The 15953-nt window shown below is 48.6% G+C and overlaps 2 protein-coding genes across 8 annotated transcripts in view; one reads left to right on the forward strand and one right to left on the reverse strand.

Annotated features, from left to right (window-relative positions):
- Positions 1-1384: 1384 nt before the first annotated feature.
- On the reverse strand, positions 1385-14442 carry SENP8 (SUMO peptidase family member, NEDD8 specific). 3 transcript variants are annotated; one of them, XR_012647113.1, is made up of 3 exons: positions 14304-14442; positions 3214-4095; positions 1385-2615 (listed from the first exon to the last, which is right to left on the reverse strand). XR_012647113.1 is itself a non-coding variant. In XM_075006698.1 (2 exons), the coding sequence occupies exon 2, from the start codon at positions 4050-4052 to the stop codon at positions 3414-3416; it is 639 nt and encodes a 212-aa protein (XP_074862799.1). In that variant the 5' UTR covers positions 4053-4095; positions 14304-14442; the 3' UTR covers positions 1385-3413. The 3 variants fall into 3 exon arrangements, 2 of the variants coding, with proteins under 2 accessions (XP_074862799.1, XP_074862800.1); XM_075006698.1 differs by having other exon boundaries at positions 1385-4095; XM_075006699.1 differs by lacking the exon at positions 14304-14442 and adding an exon at positions 13785-14028 and having other exon boundaries at positions 1385-4095.
- A 240-nt stretch (positions 14443-14682) lies between these two features.
- Positions 14683-15953, forward strand: part of MYO9A (myosin IXA) — a 325415-nt gene continuing 324144 nt past the window's right edge. For all 5 annotated transcript variants that reach the window (XM_075007302.1, XM_075007303.1, XM_075007305.1 and 2 more), the window contains exon 1: positions 14683-14822. The gene's annotated coding sequence lies outside the window, so the exon portion shown is untranslated. The remainder of the gene's footprint in view (positions 14823-15953) is intronic.

Below are 15953 nucleotides of genomic sequence, written 5' to 3' on the forward strand. Positions count from 1 at the left end.
CTCAAGGCCCCCCTCTCACTCCAGAGAGATTCATGAATTAAGGACCCGCCAAACTCACAAGCCACTTCAGTCCAAGTCATGGTCTTAGGATGTAAAAAAAAAAAATCATACTTGGGTCACAATCCCCACTTTGAGAGCCACAGGTTGTCCATGTGAAAGCTGCACAGCATAGGGGGAAAAGTACACAAAAGACCAGATTTCATGGCCCATCCTGCATTCCTCATAGCCAGGAATTTGGTAGAGTTTAATTCGTGAGTGAGGGTAGGCAGATAGACATTCAGCTGCCTAAGCTGTGGGCGGGTGTCAAACCAATAGACAAGCTCGGAGCATGCAGACTGGGTCAGGTACTATTCATACCCAGAAGGAAGAGGTGCCACCTTGTAACCCTCAGCCTAAAAGTTAGGACCCACCTTCAATTCCTCCTCTTAACCAGGAGGGGAGAAAGGAAGCATCCTGCCATCTCTCACTTCTCACAAGAGTGCACTAGCTCCTGAGCTATGAGATATCAGAATGGGCATGGGGGACAGGGTGTGGTCTTGCCTTCAGTCTTGTCTGTTGAAGCTGTTCTAGTGTGGCTAAAAAATGAAAGCCCAGGGATTGTTCCACTGAAATACTTTTAGTGGAAACTGAGGGCCGAGAGTATTTTGTAGAATTGGGCTCTTATGCTGTAGAGCTGGGTTCAGCTCAGCCACAAATCTAGGCCACCTATCTCACAGCTCTCCTAGATAACAAGCACTGACGCAAAACTTCTCCTGCCCCCCCGCCCCCAGCAGCAATGTGTCCATCCATTTTGAAGATCTTGTGACCAGTATTTACTCATGAGAAACTGGCCTGCAGCTTTCCCTGTGCGACACCATTGAGTGTATGGGATACAAAGAAGCAACAGTTAAACTTTAAAATGTTTTTTTCCCACATGATCATACACGATTTCACAGGAGTTAATTTCCATGCCTCTTGATTTTTGCTGTAATTTTTATAGCCACCCTTTAATCTGCTCCATTTACTAGTTGCTAGAAGTGTTGCAAAGTGATTTAAAGAACCGATTAAAAACTTCAGCTCTGTTCCAACTTCCTGTGGCATGGCTCAGCAGCTCCTCATGGTGCCAAAACATAATAAGAAGCCGCATGTGAATCATGCTGTCAACTGTAAAAGTGACACTGCCCAATAAACAGAAAGGATGTTGGTTTTGGGCTGCTTAGCAAAGGGGAACAACGGTAGCTGCTCCCCCTTCATGCTATAATCCTGTTACTTTAGCAAAAAGCGCTTTACAAGGGTAAGGCATTAATATTGCCAGTTAATGAGATGTAGGAACACCTTCCCTCCCCTAGCTACCCACCCCAATCACTGGGAAAGTGTGACACATCAAACAACACTGTTGCTTTTTTAATTGGTATCTTTCTTTATTCTTAGTACTGGATTCTCCAGGATGTATTTGACTGGGAGGAGGGCATCTGAGGTGGGTTAATTTCTTCCTCTCTTCCATCATGTATCGTACTGAGCAAAGATGGAAAAACATTCTCCCTGGGAATGGGAGGCCCCATGCTGAAATCAGACCATGGAAAAAAGTATTTTTGTGTATTAACCAACCAGGTAATCTGTCAGGGATATAAAAAGCATCTCAGTGCTACAGGGCAAACAAGTGGGGATGTGCATGTGTTAGTTTGTTCTTGGAAGCAAAAGAGGCAAAAAGTTGCAATGGGGAGATAAAAAACAAAACAAATTAGCTAAGAGTGCCCCATGTATTGTCTCACCTCCGACCCTCAGGGGGGAGAATGGCATGTTTGGCTAGGCAATGCACTTAGTGTAAGGTGACTCAACAATCCTATTCCATTAGACAGTTCCAGGGATTTCAAATACAAGGACGTGGAACTGACTTCTCCCATATGCTCAAAAGGATAAAGAGAAAGCAGAGAGCTACAGGCAAACCCTCTCTTCTGTTAGCACTGGACAATCTAGCTAGGATCATTCATTGTCTTGTGATATTTAACTCCTCTCCCCCACAATCACTACTGCTTGTTTATTTGACTGGGTATTTGGTTTGAATTGGGCTTGCTCTACTGAAATCAATGAAGCTATGCTGTTCTACACTGGCTAAGGATTTGCCCACTGTATCCAGCGAGGCTGTAGATTATATAAATCAAACTATTTCATTTCACACTGACATCTCCCTCTTCCACCAACAACCCCTTCTTCTGTCAATGGATCCTACTTTCTTGCATCCCCAGTGTAATCCAGGGCTGCAGCAAAAGCTTTCCTGTTTTGAATTAACCACTTACATTTGGTAGGATAGATAAGAAGACTACAGCCTTAGAGCTTGATTTTTCAGAAGAGCTGCAGCTCCCACTGATGTCAAGACCTCTGAAAAATCATGTACTGCAAATTTTTTTCTGCTCGTAGTGCTTTTTATGATGCAGGAGAGGGTCCAAAAGGTTTTTTACTTCTTGTTCCCCTGCATAGAAATATCCAGGATGTAAAATAATCAGGGGTGGTGGTGGATACCTTTTTTAGAGAAGTTGTTGGAAGTCTCATATGTGTTGAGTAGTCCTAAAACTTGACTGGCGGGGTGGAATCTGAGGGTTCCCTGCTTCCTTCCGACTTTGTGTAGGTTATTTGTTCTAAGTACATGTTGGTGAAAATAATCTTTAATCATTGGTTAAAACACGCCAGCTCCATCAGGTTTCACCTTCTTAGTTCTTGTTTTGCCATACCACTAGTTTTACAACAATCCAGAATATAGTTAAAAACAAGCAGGGAAAAAAAAATCAAGCCTTTGTCATACATCCTTTCAAAAAACTAGAAAAGTGATTTTTTTTTTGTTTGCCCTTTTTTCTTATCTTTTGAGGTACCTTTAAATGATCATCACCTTTACTTCTAATTTTGCACTCTCATGTCACAGGATATGATATCCCACTACCAAATTTTTGGGAATAATTGTGTAGCCAGACTGCTAAATCCCCTAACTGTGACCCACAATTAAAGGCAGGGACAAATCACGTATCCTTTAGGCACTATATATGTATGATGGACACCACTGGACCTGATTTGATTTTAAACTAGCAACATCCATAGAAAATTAAAATCAGGTAGTGAGGGCACATTGCTTATTGTAGGGGTGGAGGAATCCTTATCAACCTAGTTTGATACACTTAGAAAAGTGCTTGAAATCAAACCTGCCCTTAAGAAGGTTCAGCTGAATGCAAAAAGAGATGTTACCTGTACTTAAGTCTGAAGTTTAGGGTGTTGTTGAGAAGACTAAGGCTTTTTAGCTGGGCCGGTGGAGCGGGTAGCCATGCTGCGGGGGCTACATTCTTCTTATGGAGAATTGCTGTACCTAGCTACCTCCCTTAGGCACTGGGGGTGGAGACAAGAGGACTGGAAAGGTAGTTGCTGGGAAAGGGGGAGTTACATTTAAGTCATTTGTGTGCAAGTTTGGCAATGAGCGTTTTCCATTCTGCCCTCTTCCGGGTGATGTATGCAGGGGTGAGGAGCTGCAGGACTGGCTCCTGCAGGCCCCTAAAGTATCCCTGACACAGAGCCTCTGTGTTACAGATCACATACATTCCACAGTCATAGCTGTTCTGCTGGGCAGGGGCCTTCTCCTCCACAAAGGGCACTTTGCCTCCTCTTTTGCCCAGAAATGCTTCCAGCTTTCCTGCCACCAGCTTGGCATGGGCAGAGTTGCTTTTATTCTGGGAGTCATAATGGGCAAAGCAGTTTTTGTCCCTGAAGTAGACCAAGAGGCTCCAATGGGTGCCCCCAGCAGCCTGGTTGGAGTTATCATTGATGGCCAGGAACACCACCTCTTTGTGCGGGAGGCCCAGCGGCTTCAGGAACATGGCTACTTCCTCCTGGCTGGCGGCACACTTGATGAACTGGGCCACTTCAGGACTGACAAAGCAGACTTGGTCGGAAAAGTCTTGGAACTGGTCACTAGCAAAGTACTCAAAGGCAAATCCAATGATGTGGTCATTAAGCCAGCTGGGGGGGTCCAGCAATGAAACATCTGACTGCCTCAGCAAGCTGTCCACATAACTCAGAACAACAGGGTCCATTGTGCACAGGCAGGGGCCACCGCGCGTCTTGAAAGGTCAAGAACTAAAACAAACCAAAGCGGATAAGATAAGTTACTACTCAAACAAGCTGAACTTTTCCCACTGAGAAGCAACTATAGCTGACATGGAGTCATGTGAACATTAAGGGATTTCCCCACCTAGGTTTAAGCAACAAGGGTTAAACAAGCTATCAGATGGCAAGGAATGTAAAAAGGGAGAGAAAGGTGGTTTGCAAGTACCTTCCCCCTACCCAGTAGTGTGAGGTGGAAGCTGTGTGAGGCCTGCTGGATCCCAAAGCTCATGCTAGAAAAACCACCTAGCTGTGTTCCCCACAATACATTGGAAAGGAAGGAGGGTCCAGTGGTTAGAATGCTAGTCCTGGGGAGGGGCGTTGTGACAGGATAGTATCTCTAAGAAATTTAAGTGTGGGATGGAATGCGGAGGGCTGAAGGTAGGGGGTTGGCAGAGGGTCAGGGTGTGTGTGGGGATACATGGGAGGTGTAGGAGTCAACAAAGGGGCTTTGGGGATATCAGGGCGGGGGGCTGGAGATTTGCGGGTGCAGGAATCAAAGTTGGGGAGGTGAAAAGGACCTCAGGGTGGGGGTAGGGATATGGAGGGGTGCAGGAGTCAGGGCTTGCGAGTTTGTCTGGAGTGCAGGGGTGAGGGCGGCTCAGGGCAGGGGGTTGCTGTGCATGTAAGGGGAACTGAAGCCCCCACAGATTTGTTCCAGGATGCTGCTTGCTCTTCCCCTTCCTGTCACTGTCAGGAAGCCAGAGGAAAGCACACAGCTCATCTGAGAAGGGGAACAACGAGCAGCCTGGTACAAATTGGGGAGGTGGAGAAGAGAAAAGCTTCAGCCCCCTCCCCACAAATGGGACCAAGGATGGGAAGCTTGGGGCTGCAGCAGTGTTCCCACTAATTTTTGTTTCATTCACGGGCAGAATAAATTTTATGGGCATTGAGGCATGTGCCAATTACTCCTTGCAAGGATTAATGGTTGCATGATGACGCTTGCATCCTGAACTTTATTCTTTTTTATTCCTGTAACGATGAAACGTGGCTTTCCTTTTTTTTTTTAAAAAAAAAAAAAAAGTAAATAATCCAGCAGCTTCCACACGCAGTCTCTCTTCCTGATTATAACGAACAGCACTTAATTGCTACTTGCTGCTACTTTTACTTTTATTCCCATCTGGTATTTGTGAAACTGCATGTAAGATCTGCATGATGACTCAGTGGATGAATTGCACGGTATAAGGAGAATGCTGCAGAGACTCACATTTCACTCAGCAGAAGTGGGACATACTTCACCACAAATAGTACAGCCACTTTGGAAATTGCAGCTCTCACTCTGTGAAACGGAGCCTTCCAAGGAGAACTATGAACTCTGTGAAGTTGGATTTGGATACAATCTCTTCTAGAGTTTATGGATGCTTCAAGTCCACATCACAAAAAAATTCCAATCAGAACTTGCCCCATGTCTTCAGGGGCATGCTTTTCTCATTTACAGGTCTGACCTACTCCTTGTAGAGAACCTCTAGCACACCTCACCCAAATGCCCTAAAAATTAGAAGATACTGATAGACTACAGCAGTGACCAAGATTATAAATAAGAGTAAGGCTCTTTGTTTTGGTTTTTTTGGTCAAGTAACTGACTGAACTTGCAAATGCAACGTATACTTCTCTGCCTCCCTGCTGGATAATGCAAGTGGGTACTGGTTTCAAAAGCAAGGCAGATGCACATGCCTTCTTTCCAAGTGGCAGCTGAAGAATCAGCGTATTTGGGAGGGAGTAAGTTAAATACAAATTAGCATAAAACACATACTAAGACAATCAAGTCCTGTTTGTGCAGTTGTCCAGATAGTTCAGTAATTTAAAATTTATTTCGGTACCCTGCATCAAGAAGACTAAATTACCACTTAAATATGCTATACTAAGCTATGCTTTTTATCCTCTCACATCTTAGTTATTCCAATCTTAGATGGTACAAATAAGTAGAAAAATTAAGACAGAAGCGTCTTAAATTGTCCTTTTAATATGTCCCTTTAAAGCCAAAATTAAGGGCAGAGATTGTTTTTCTAAAGTTTTGCAAAACCTGATTTTCATAACACAATTTTTTTAAGTTGTGAACAAACAACGCCACACTGTGCTACTGCTTGAGAACCAAGTGAAACTGACTCGCTACAGATACAAAAAAAGTTAGTCTATTTTTATAATCTAACCTGAGCAAAAAAAGAACATAAATGGTGAAGAATGAATCAGATTTTGTTATACTTCTGTTTTAATATGTTAAGAACATATGGGCAGAGTATTTTAAAATATGTTGTTTACTGTGCCCCTGTAGCAAATTTACAAAATTAGGAGAAAGCCTAAAAAGCCAGCTGAGGAAGATATTATCCAAACATTACATAAAGAAACAATGAGGACCAGAGATATGAAATGATCTTCCCACCATCATACAGGAAGTCTTTGGCAAAGATGGAAATATAAACCTACCTCTCAAATCTATGAGTTAATCACTGTACCATCTTTCTAAGTAACGTACAGTTTTTGATGCATGTCAGTGCCACTTCTTAGATTCCAGGTTCACCTACCCCTCAATAAAAAAAAAAACCTGACAGCACTAAGGCTGCACCTACACTACAAGATAAATTCGATTTAATAAATTTCATTATGTAATCTGAATTTGAATTGTGTCCACAAAGCTTCTTGAAATTCAACCCACCTTTTTTTCTGTCCGGTTTCCACATCCCCATTGCCCTGTGCAAGTTTGACAGTGTGAGCAGTGCACTGCGGGTACCTAGCCTGCAATGCCTTACCACTGGTTGATTGTGGGCGTTTCATGTTTGAATCCCAGAATTCCAAGCTTTGTCCCAGAATTCAGAGCACGAGTAATCATGAGAAAATGAACCGGAGATTGCACCATTTCCTGCTGCGACATTCCAGTGCAAGCATGGATCCCCAAATGCTTCAACTCTTAGCACACATCGTTTTGGCAACCACGCTGGCTGTCGTGCAGTTTTTTCCTTCAATTACAAAGCTCAGTGACAGTTCAGTATTATAATGCTGCTGCTAATGATCGTTTGGAAGAGCAAATCTCCCAACTGTGGTCCAAGAACTCAGAGCTGCTGGGTGCCCTGGATGAACTGGTGACAATGGAGTGGCGGTTTTGGACTTGAGACCAGGACACACTGGTGGGATCAGTTTTGGAGTCCTGGGACAACCAGCAGCGGGTGCAGAACTTTTGCATGTGCAAGCCCACTTTTATGAAACTTTGTGATGTGCTGGTCCCTGCCCCGGAGCACAGCAACACAAGAATGTAGCTGGCTTTCATGGCTCAGGAGTGGCAATCGCGCTGTGGAAGTCTGCCTGATAGTTACTGGTCAGTGGCAAAACTGATTTGGGGTGGGCAGATCTACAGTGGGGTTCATGGTGAGGCAGGTGGCCCATGCCATCTGTCAGCATCTCCTCAGGAAGACTGTGACCCTGGGAGATGTACAGTTTCCTAACTGTGGTGGGGCAACAGATGGCATGCATATCCCCACCATGGCCCTGGACACCTGGCCTGAGCACATAATCCGAAAGGGGTACTTCTCAAGGTGTTGGTAGATCACAAAGGTCGTTACACCGACATGAACGTTGGCAGGTCAGGGAGGGTTCACGACACATGCATATTCCACAATCTGGACTATACGAAAAGCTCCTGGATGGGACATTTTCTCCCCAATTGGAAAAAGTCATGATTGGCAAAGCGGAGATGCCTATTGTTATATTGGGCAACCCCTCTTACCCTCTGCTCCCTTGCCTTATGGAGCCCTGGACCCCAGCAAGGAAAACTTCAAGCACAGACTCAGCAGGTACAGGATGGTGGTGAAATGTGCCTTTGGCCATTTAAAAGTGAGGTTCAGATGCTTATTGACCCATTTGGACCTTTCTGAAACTAATGTCCCCACTGTTAATTACAGCATGCGCTATGTTGTGCAACATATGTGAATCCAGGCAGGAGACTTTCCTGTCCCTCTGGAATTCCGAAGCTGAGGCCATAGGCAGGGCTTACTCACAGCTGCCTGCATAACCACCCACCAGTAGTCACACTGAGACAGCAGCAATAAGGAAGGCTTTAAAAAGTTATTTCATGAATGAGCTGTAACGCACATGCTACCACTGCATTTCTCTGACATAATGCCAATAAATCATACCATCTTAATGAATGAATGCTTTCAGCTGGTGGGAGGGGATTGAGTTGCAGTAAGTAGAAGGCATGGGGGGGCCAGATGTGCCCTCAGCCTTCCCCCAGCCCTCCTATGATTTGTGTTCCCCCCACACACTCCTGCATGCCCCACACCACCATGAGCTCAAAGGAATGATTTTATTTTGGTAGGAAGAAAGGTTTAAGTGCCTGGGAAAAGAAGCCTTCTCAAAGGTGCTTAAATAGCCTTTTGCAGTGGCCCTTGGGGCTGGAGCGGCAGGCTATCCTTGCTGCCCCTCCCTGTGTGAGGGGACCATAACAATGGGGAGCAGGCAACCTCTCCTCAGGTGACTCCAGGCAGGAGGTATAGGCTCCTGCACTGCTGTGTTGGGAGTCCCTCTGCCACTCCAGCAGGGAGTGCAGGACCTCACTTTGCTCCCTGACTGCCATTATGAGCTTTGCCACGGCCTCACTCTGTTTTGCCACTTGCTGCTGCTGCTGGCAGTCAAGCATTCTCTGCTGAAACTCAGCTTGACTCTAATGCCTTTGAGCAGTGTTGTTTTGTTAGCTTGTTGTGCTCAACTTCATTACTCTCCATGTCCTGTAGGAAAACATCTTGCTTGCACATCTTTCTTCTTCTGTTCCTCTCTGCTTCTCTGGGCATTGGCTCTGGAAAATGAAGGTCAAAATTAAGATACAATTCACATAATGTGCTTTGAAATTGAACGAACAGCTCTGTGTCCACTGAAGGCTTATTAAGGATGGGATAATAAGCATGCATTTCACAATACATCAGTTGCCATAATTTATCCAGCACATTGCTTTGTGGATGTAGTAAGCTATAAGCAGTTATCTGCTTTTTGGGGGAAGAGGAGAGCTGCAAAGCAGGGGAAGCTGCTGGGTGTCCTGTGGCAGGGAAATTTTTTTTTCAGCTGTTCTTGGAGCAAACCTCCACAATGACCAAGATGAGTAGAGAGAATGGTGGGGAAGGGTTCGATTCCAGCCACGTGGACTGCTGCATGAGGGGGGTGTTCAATGTACAATAAGTGTTTTAAAGAGAAAAAACAACCCGAAGAAAGGCTGGGTGTAAAGGGACATGGGAGAGGAGATGCCCAGCAGTGCACAACAGCAGCCGCGTGGCACCCGGGAGTCCTGAAAGAGCAAAAGAAATGCTGGTGGAAAGGGACCTGGGAGGGAAAACACCCAGCAGAGCCCGGGAGTTGCAGGGTGTGGGGGACTCCTAAAAAATTAAAAGAAATGCTGGTTGGAAAGGGACATGGGGGGTGGCGGAGAAGCCCTGCTGAGCCTGCAAAATGCTTTGGTGGTGGTGGTGTGGGGGGCAGATTGCCCGCCGGCTGCTGCAGGCAAGCATAAAGGGACAGGAAGAATGTTAAAATAAAAACATTCAAATTTTCATGCTTCTGCAGGCTGCCAAAGAAGATATCACCCCCGCCTAAAACTAAGAGATATGGAAAAAAAACACCTACTCACACTGTGCGACCAAAACCCTGGAAAATTTGCTAAAATGCTGTGTGGCACCATGACACCAGATTGCTATCTGTTTGCCTGGCGTGGCAAAGCATGCTACTGTGGAAGTTGCAACAAGTCTAGCCTGCCCAAGAAGCTCGTGGAAAAAATACAAGAGTGCCTGGATGAGGCTTTCGAGGAGATCTCCAAAGAAGAGAAGCGCTCCATCCCAAGAAAGGTTAACATGCTGTTCTGAGGGGCACAGAACCCTACCTAGCAAATCTGTACCCACACACAACCCTATACCTCTGCCCACCCCCAACCCACCTCTAGCACGCAGAATAAATACTCACCCAAACCGCTCGGTCCAGGGGGTGAGCACTGTGCAGGAGCATGGTTCCATGTCTACCGTGAAGAGCTCTGGGCTGTCTTTCAGAACTTCCTCTGTCCCCTGCTTGTTGCCTCCTTCCCTCTTCCTCCAGGCCACCCAGTACCTCCGGGCTCACCCTGAACTCCATAGCAGGGCCTCCAGAAGTGCTGTAATTCAGACTGGGCTCTATGGTGGGGTTGCTCCCCATAAGCATGTGCAGCTGTTCACAATAGCAACACATATGTGGAGATGCGCCGACCACTGGTTGGCTTCCCAGACTTTTTGATCGGCCTTTCAGAATTCTTTCACCTTCACCTGGCATTGCATTGAGTCCCAAAGTAACCTCAAGAGGTCATCTCTCGCAACATCTGATCATAGATGGCTGCATTTCTCTTGGCCACCTGTAGTCTCTTCACCTCCAACTCGTCTCCCCAAATGGCAATGAAATCTAGAATCTCTTGGGGGAGGTCCATACTGGGGCTCTTGCTTGCAACCCTGAGAAGTACGAGGCAGATCACTACCCTGAGTGCTCATGGTCACAGTAGATGGCTAACAATGCAATTGCTACCGATGTGGTGTGATGCTATGGGTAAAGGAATTTTTTCGTAACGGGCGCCCTTTATATTTCCAGGGCTGGGCACTGCTGAATTCCAATTCTAATTCAAATTTAAATGCAATCCAAACTTCATGGACTTCCTGTGACCTTCCTCCTGCGTACCTGGCTGGAGAGCAGCATACAACGAAGCGGCTATACATGGAGGGTCACCGCGTAGCTTTGTGGGACACATATGGAACACTTCTGGAGGCTAATAAATTCGAATTAAGGACATGGCACTTCCACACTGGCCTTGATTTGAGATTTTAAATTCGAAATTGATGCTATACCTATCCCATAATATTGGATATTTTGTTATCGGTATTATAGCTCAATAAATTGAGCTAATAGTATTAACTGTTAAGACAGTGACGTTTTAACTGGCATTAACTGTGAAGACAGTAAGATTCTGATTTTTTTCCAGGCATAAGAGGCTGCTGACAAAAGGGGAGATTCCTGCTGGTAGATCCACGTTTACACTGCTTTTCCTCTGCCGGGAAGCAAACATGCAAATGTGTCCCTTTGCATTTTCAAGACCGCCCATTTGCACGCTGCTGCCAGCAGTTCGGGTCAGTGTAACGGTAGTCTTGGAGTCTACAATCAAGCCACTCCTCACCCTTCTCTTTGCTAAGCTAAATAGATTCAGCTCCTTAAGTCCATCACTAGGAGACATGCAACTAGAGGATTAGAAAACGTTCTTGTGGTTCTTCTCTGAACCCTCTCCAATTTGTCAACATATTTTTTGAACCATAGGCACCAGGAAATCATATTCCAGCAGTAGTCATACCAGCACCAAATACAGAGGGAAAGTAACTTCTCTACCCCTCCTATGAATTCCCCTGTTTATGTATTCAAGGATTATTCTCTCTTTTGGCCACAGACCATCACCTGGGCATCATCATGACTTCCAAAGCCTTTTCAGAATCAAGGCTTCCCTGGAGAGAGTCCCCCATAACACTCCCTGCCAGCTAGTAACTATGGCCTATATTCTTTGTTCTCTATGTATACCTTCATATTTTGCCATATTTAACATGCATATTGTTGGCTTGCATCCATTTTACCACGTGAGCCAGATCTCTCTGTATCAGTGACCTTTCTGCAAACTTTGTCACTGATGATTTTGCTTGCTTCCAGGTTATTAAAGTTAAATAACCTAGGGCCAAGAATAATCCCTGCAGGAACCAATTCAATGACGATTCCTCATTTGCAATTACATTTGATAAAATGGATAAATTAACTAACTGATGTTATTGTTATGTGCCATGTTCATCTAATATCTTTGATTTTAAATCAAAATGTCACATAGTACCATGTTACATACATTACAGAAGTTCAAGTTGCATTTTCAACAGTATTGAAATCCAACGGGATTTGTGATTGCCCTGCACTATTAGCTCGACTACCACCAAGCTGTTGTTTCCAGCACACTGTTAACTTAATCTACATCTTCATATATGTCAGAGCTGCCTAATATGTTCTATTATTTAGGACACGTCCATACTTTTGGGAAGATTGGCACCCTGGAGGTTGGTCTTCTGGAGTTTGCTTTAGTGTGGCTAGTAGGGCTGCGCTCAGTCAAATGCTGAGTTCTTCCCCATCAACCCCAGTACTCCTCACAGTTGCAAGGAACAAGGGGAATTGATGGGAGAATTTCTCCTGTCACCCTCCTACTGGGGGGACAGTGGAGAACGTTGATCTAAGGTATGTCGACTCCAGCTATGCTATTCTTGAAGCTGGAGTTGCGTATCTTAGATAGACCCCCTCTTAATTCCAGCAAAAAATTGTCGAAGTTACCAACCCATGCACAAGGTTTACTCACCCACCCCTTATAATAAATATTATTTATAAAAAACTAATACTATCTGAACAACTTGTCAATTAAGGGTTATGCACTGTAGGATAAGTGAAATGCTGCAGGTTTTTAGTTAGATTCTCATGATGGTAAACTTCAGGAACATTTTCATGGTTCTCACAGACTGCATACACAGGCAATGCATAAGTCTTCTATTTTGTTATTAAAAGCTCAGAGACCAACCCTGTCCTGCTGCAAGGCAAAACAGCATTTTTGGTATTTACATATCAATTAAACAAGCCCCACAATCCTATTTTGCTTCAAAATCCTATATGGCAATGAAAAGCATTTGAATTAAAATAAAATATACGCAGGCCAGGACTGCAAACATGGGCTTACATTTTACTCAGGAGTAAGGGCAGGTAGAAAGATGTGAAACCAGCTGAGTACAGCACTCTGATAAGGTAGAGATGAAGCGTAGTGAACAGAAGAGATTAAAAAAAATAACCTCAGATAAAAAATAATTTGGAATTTAAGTAGAAAAACTAGAAAACTAAGTGGATCAACATTCACCTATTTCAGTTCTGTATCAAAAAGGCATAAAGAAAGAATATAGCTACAGCTAAAATGTGCATTTTTCTCCTGAAAAGGACACCATTCGATATAGTGCAAATCAGTCATAAGAACTGCTTTGGGTACTGTGGTAGCTTGATCTTTTAAAAAACAGTATCCACTCTAACTGATATGACGACACAGCTATCAGGGGACATAGCTTACCCCAATTTTCCTTTAGATGGTGTGAGTGGAGTACTTACAAATATAGTCGTTGTCTAATATTGTATAAGATACTTTTACGAGGTTGGTGCACCCCCTCTGACTGGGTAAACCATCGTGCCTCAGTTTCTCTTCTTTTGAAGACTCAAATGCCACACAACTGGTGTTTTAAATGTCTTCCCTTCTCACGTCTCACTAACATTCTCTTTTTCATCCTTATGTGTGGGCTCCCCAAATTGTTTCTGGCCCTCTTCCCTAGCCTTCAACAAAACCCGGATCACAGCTTTGCCATGTCCCCCCCCGCCCCGACAGAAAAAAGTTTCAAAACAATCTTGCTTCTGGAGCTTTTGCTCCAGCTCTCTAAAGCAGGAGCTCTGCTGATCCTGTGAGGTGGCCGATTCCCGTTCACTCCTCCTTGCTGGGCAGAGGAGGGACTTCAGCCCGAGCTCTCCCACATCCCCGGTGCCATCATGAACCACTGGGCTGGAAATGATAAAGCAGCTACTCCTCCCTTCCTCAGCCCCTGTTCCGACAAGTGCTGGCCTACCTAATAAGCAGCTTGTGAGGGCTGATCCAGTCGGCCGGGCCACGAGCTGCCCATACGCCCCTGGTTGGTGGAGCACCAGCCCACAGGGGCCAGGCCCTGCGGGGGCTGGACCGATCGCACTCCCCTCTCGCCCCCAGGTCTCCTCTGAGCGGAGGCGGGCAGAGGGGAAAGGTGCGCGGGGGCGCCAACCCTCAGGCCTGGCTCGGGATCGCCGGGAATTGAAGATTAACAGCCAACGAAGTCCTGTCGTGGGACAGGTCCAACCAGAAAGGGGGCCGGGCTCGCACGGAGATGGTACCTCAGGCCGGCAGCTCTCCCCGGGGAGCACAGGTCAGACGCTGCGGTGACGGGCGCAGCGCGCAGGCCTGAGCGGATAAAGGGGCTAGGGCCCGCCCCGAAGATAATTTACTAGGCGCGACCCCCTTCCCCCCCGCGGGAGAAGCGGAGCGGCCCCGGCCCCGGCCCCGGCCCCACAGGAGACAGGGAGGAAGGGACCCTTCCCACGCCGCCGCGCCTCACCTGCCGCCGCATAACGCTCCCGGCGCCACACAGCCCCAGCAGTTACTAAGGACCGCCGCCAAGGGAGGAAAAAAACTGTCGTAAACCGGCATCCTGCTGCGCGACGCCCACGGCGTGGCCACGAGAAAGAGGCGGTCGCCCTGGCTCCGCCCCCCGAGAAGGCTCATTAGCATACGGCTCAAAACGAGGTAAGGAAAAACGACGCAGCCTGCTACTGCGCAGGCGGGCAGCGCGCGGAAGCCGCAGACGGCGGGGGAGGAGCGAGACCTGAGCTGGGGGGGGCGTGTCCTCCTGAGGCAGTGGGGCAGGGACGGCGCCGTAGCCTCAGGGGAGTGGCGGGGGCGCGGCCGGGGGCGTGGCCGCGCATCTGGCGGGCACGCGCGACGCGCGCGGGCCAGTCGGGCAGTGCGAGCCGCGGCGGGAGCCGGTGGCGGAGGAGCCCGGAGTGCGCGAGCGGCGGCGGGGCGCTGCCCTCGGCGGGCCGGGACCTGCGGGATGCGCCGCCTCCCCGACACCCAGGTGAGAGAGCGGCCGCTGCGGGGGGGACGGGAGAGACCTGCCCCACGTATCCCGCGCGCGGCGCGCCCAGCTCGCTTCCTGCGCCCGGGAACACCCCGCCCCGCCGCCCCCCCCCGCCCAGCATCCCCGGGGGGGGGGTCCGAGACCGCCCCGTCGCCGCCGCCGCCGCCCCCCCCCGCCCCGCATCCCCCGGGGCGGGGTCCGAGACCGCCCCGTCGCCGCCGCCGCCCCCCCCCGGCCCCTCATCCCCCGGGGGGGGGGGTCCGAGACCGCCCCGCCGCCGCCCCCCCGGCCCCTCATCCCCCGGGGGGGGGACCGAGACCGCCCCGTCGCCGCCGGCCTCCCCGGCCCCTCATCCCCCGGGGGGAGTCCGAGACCGCCCCGTCGCCGCCCCCCCCCCCCTTGTCCCGCATCCCCCGGGGGGGGTCCGAGACCGCCCCGCCGCCGCCGCCCCCCCTTGTCCCGCATCCCCCGGGGGGGGGTCCGAGACCGCCCCGTCGCCGCCGCCCCCCCTTGCCGCGCATCGCCCGGGGGGGGGTCCGAGACCGCCCCGTCGCCGCCGCCCCCCCTTGCCCCATATCCCCTGCGGGGGGTCCGAGGCTGCCCCCCGTCCCTTCGTCCCCGGGGTGTGGTCCAAAATTGCCTCTTAGCTGCCCCCTCATCCCTCCGTCCCTGAGGGGTCCTAGACCGCCCCTTCACCACTCCCCCGTCCCTGCATCCCGAGGGGGGGAGGGGTGAGACAGTCTCTTCGTTGCCCCCCCCCAATCCTTCCTTCCCCCTGGGGGGATGAGACAGCTTCTTTCTCCCCTCCTGGGGGAAGGCAAGACAGCCCCTCCACCGTCTCCCATTCCTGCATCCTGGGGTGAGGAGTGAGACAGTCCTTTCACCTCCTGCTCCCATCCTTGTATCCCTCTTTGAGGGAAACAAGACAGTTTCTTCATCACTGGGGGTGGGATGGTCCTTGCCCTGCCCTGCCCCCCCCCATCCATACTTTGCCCTGGATGGGGGGGCAGACAGTCCCTCCACTGCCCACCCCACCGCACCCTGTCCATACAGCCCCTCATTTCTGGGGGAGTGTCAGGACCTCCTTACTCCTACCTACTTACCCATGTGCCAGCTGTCACCATCCTC

Source organism: Carettochelys insculpta, chromosome 12, assembly GCF_033958435.1.
Source record: "Carettochelys insculpta isolate YL-2023 chromosome 12, ASM3395843v1, whole genome shotgun sequence".
Lineage (NCBI taxonomy): Eukaryota > Metazoa > Chordata > Testudines > Carettochelyidae > Carettochelys > Carettochelys insculpta.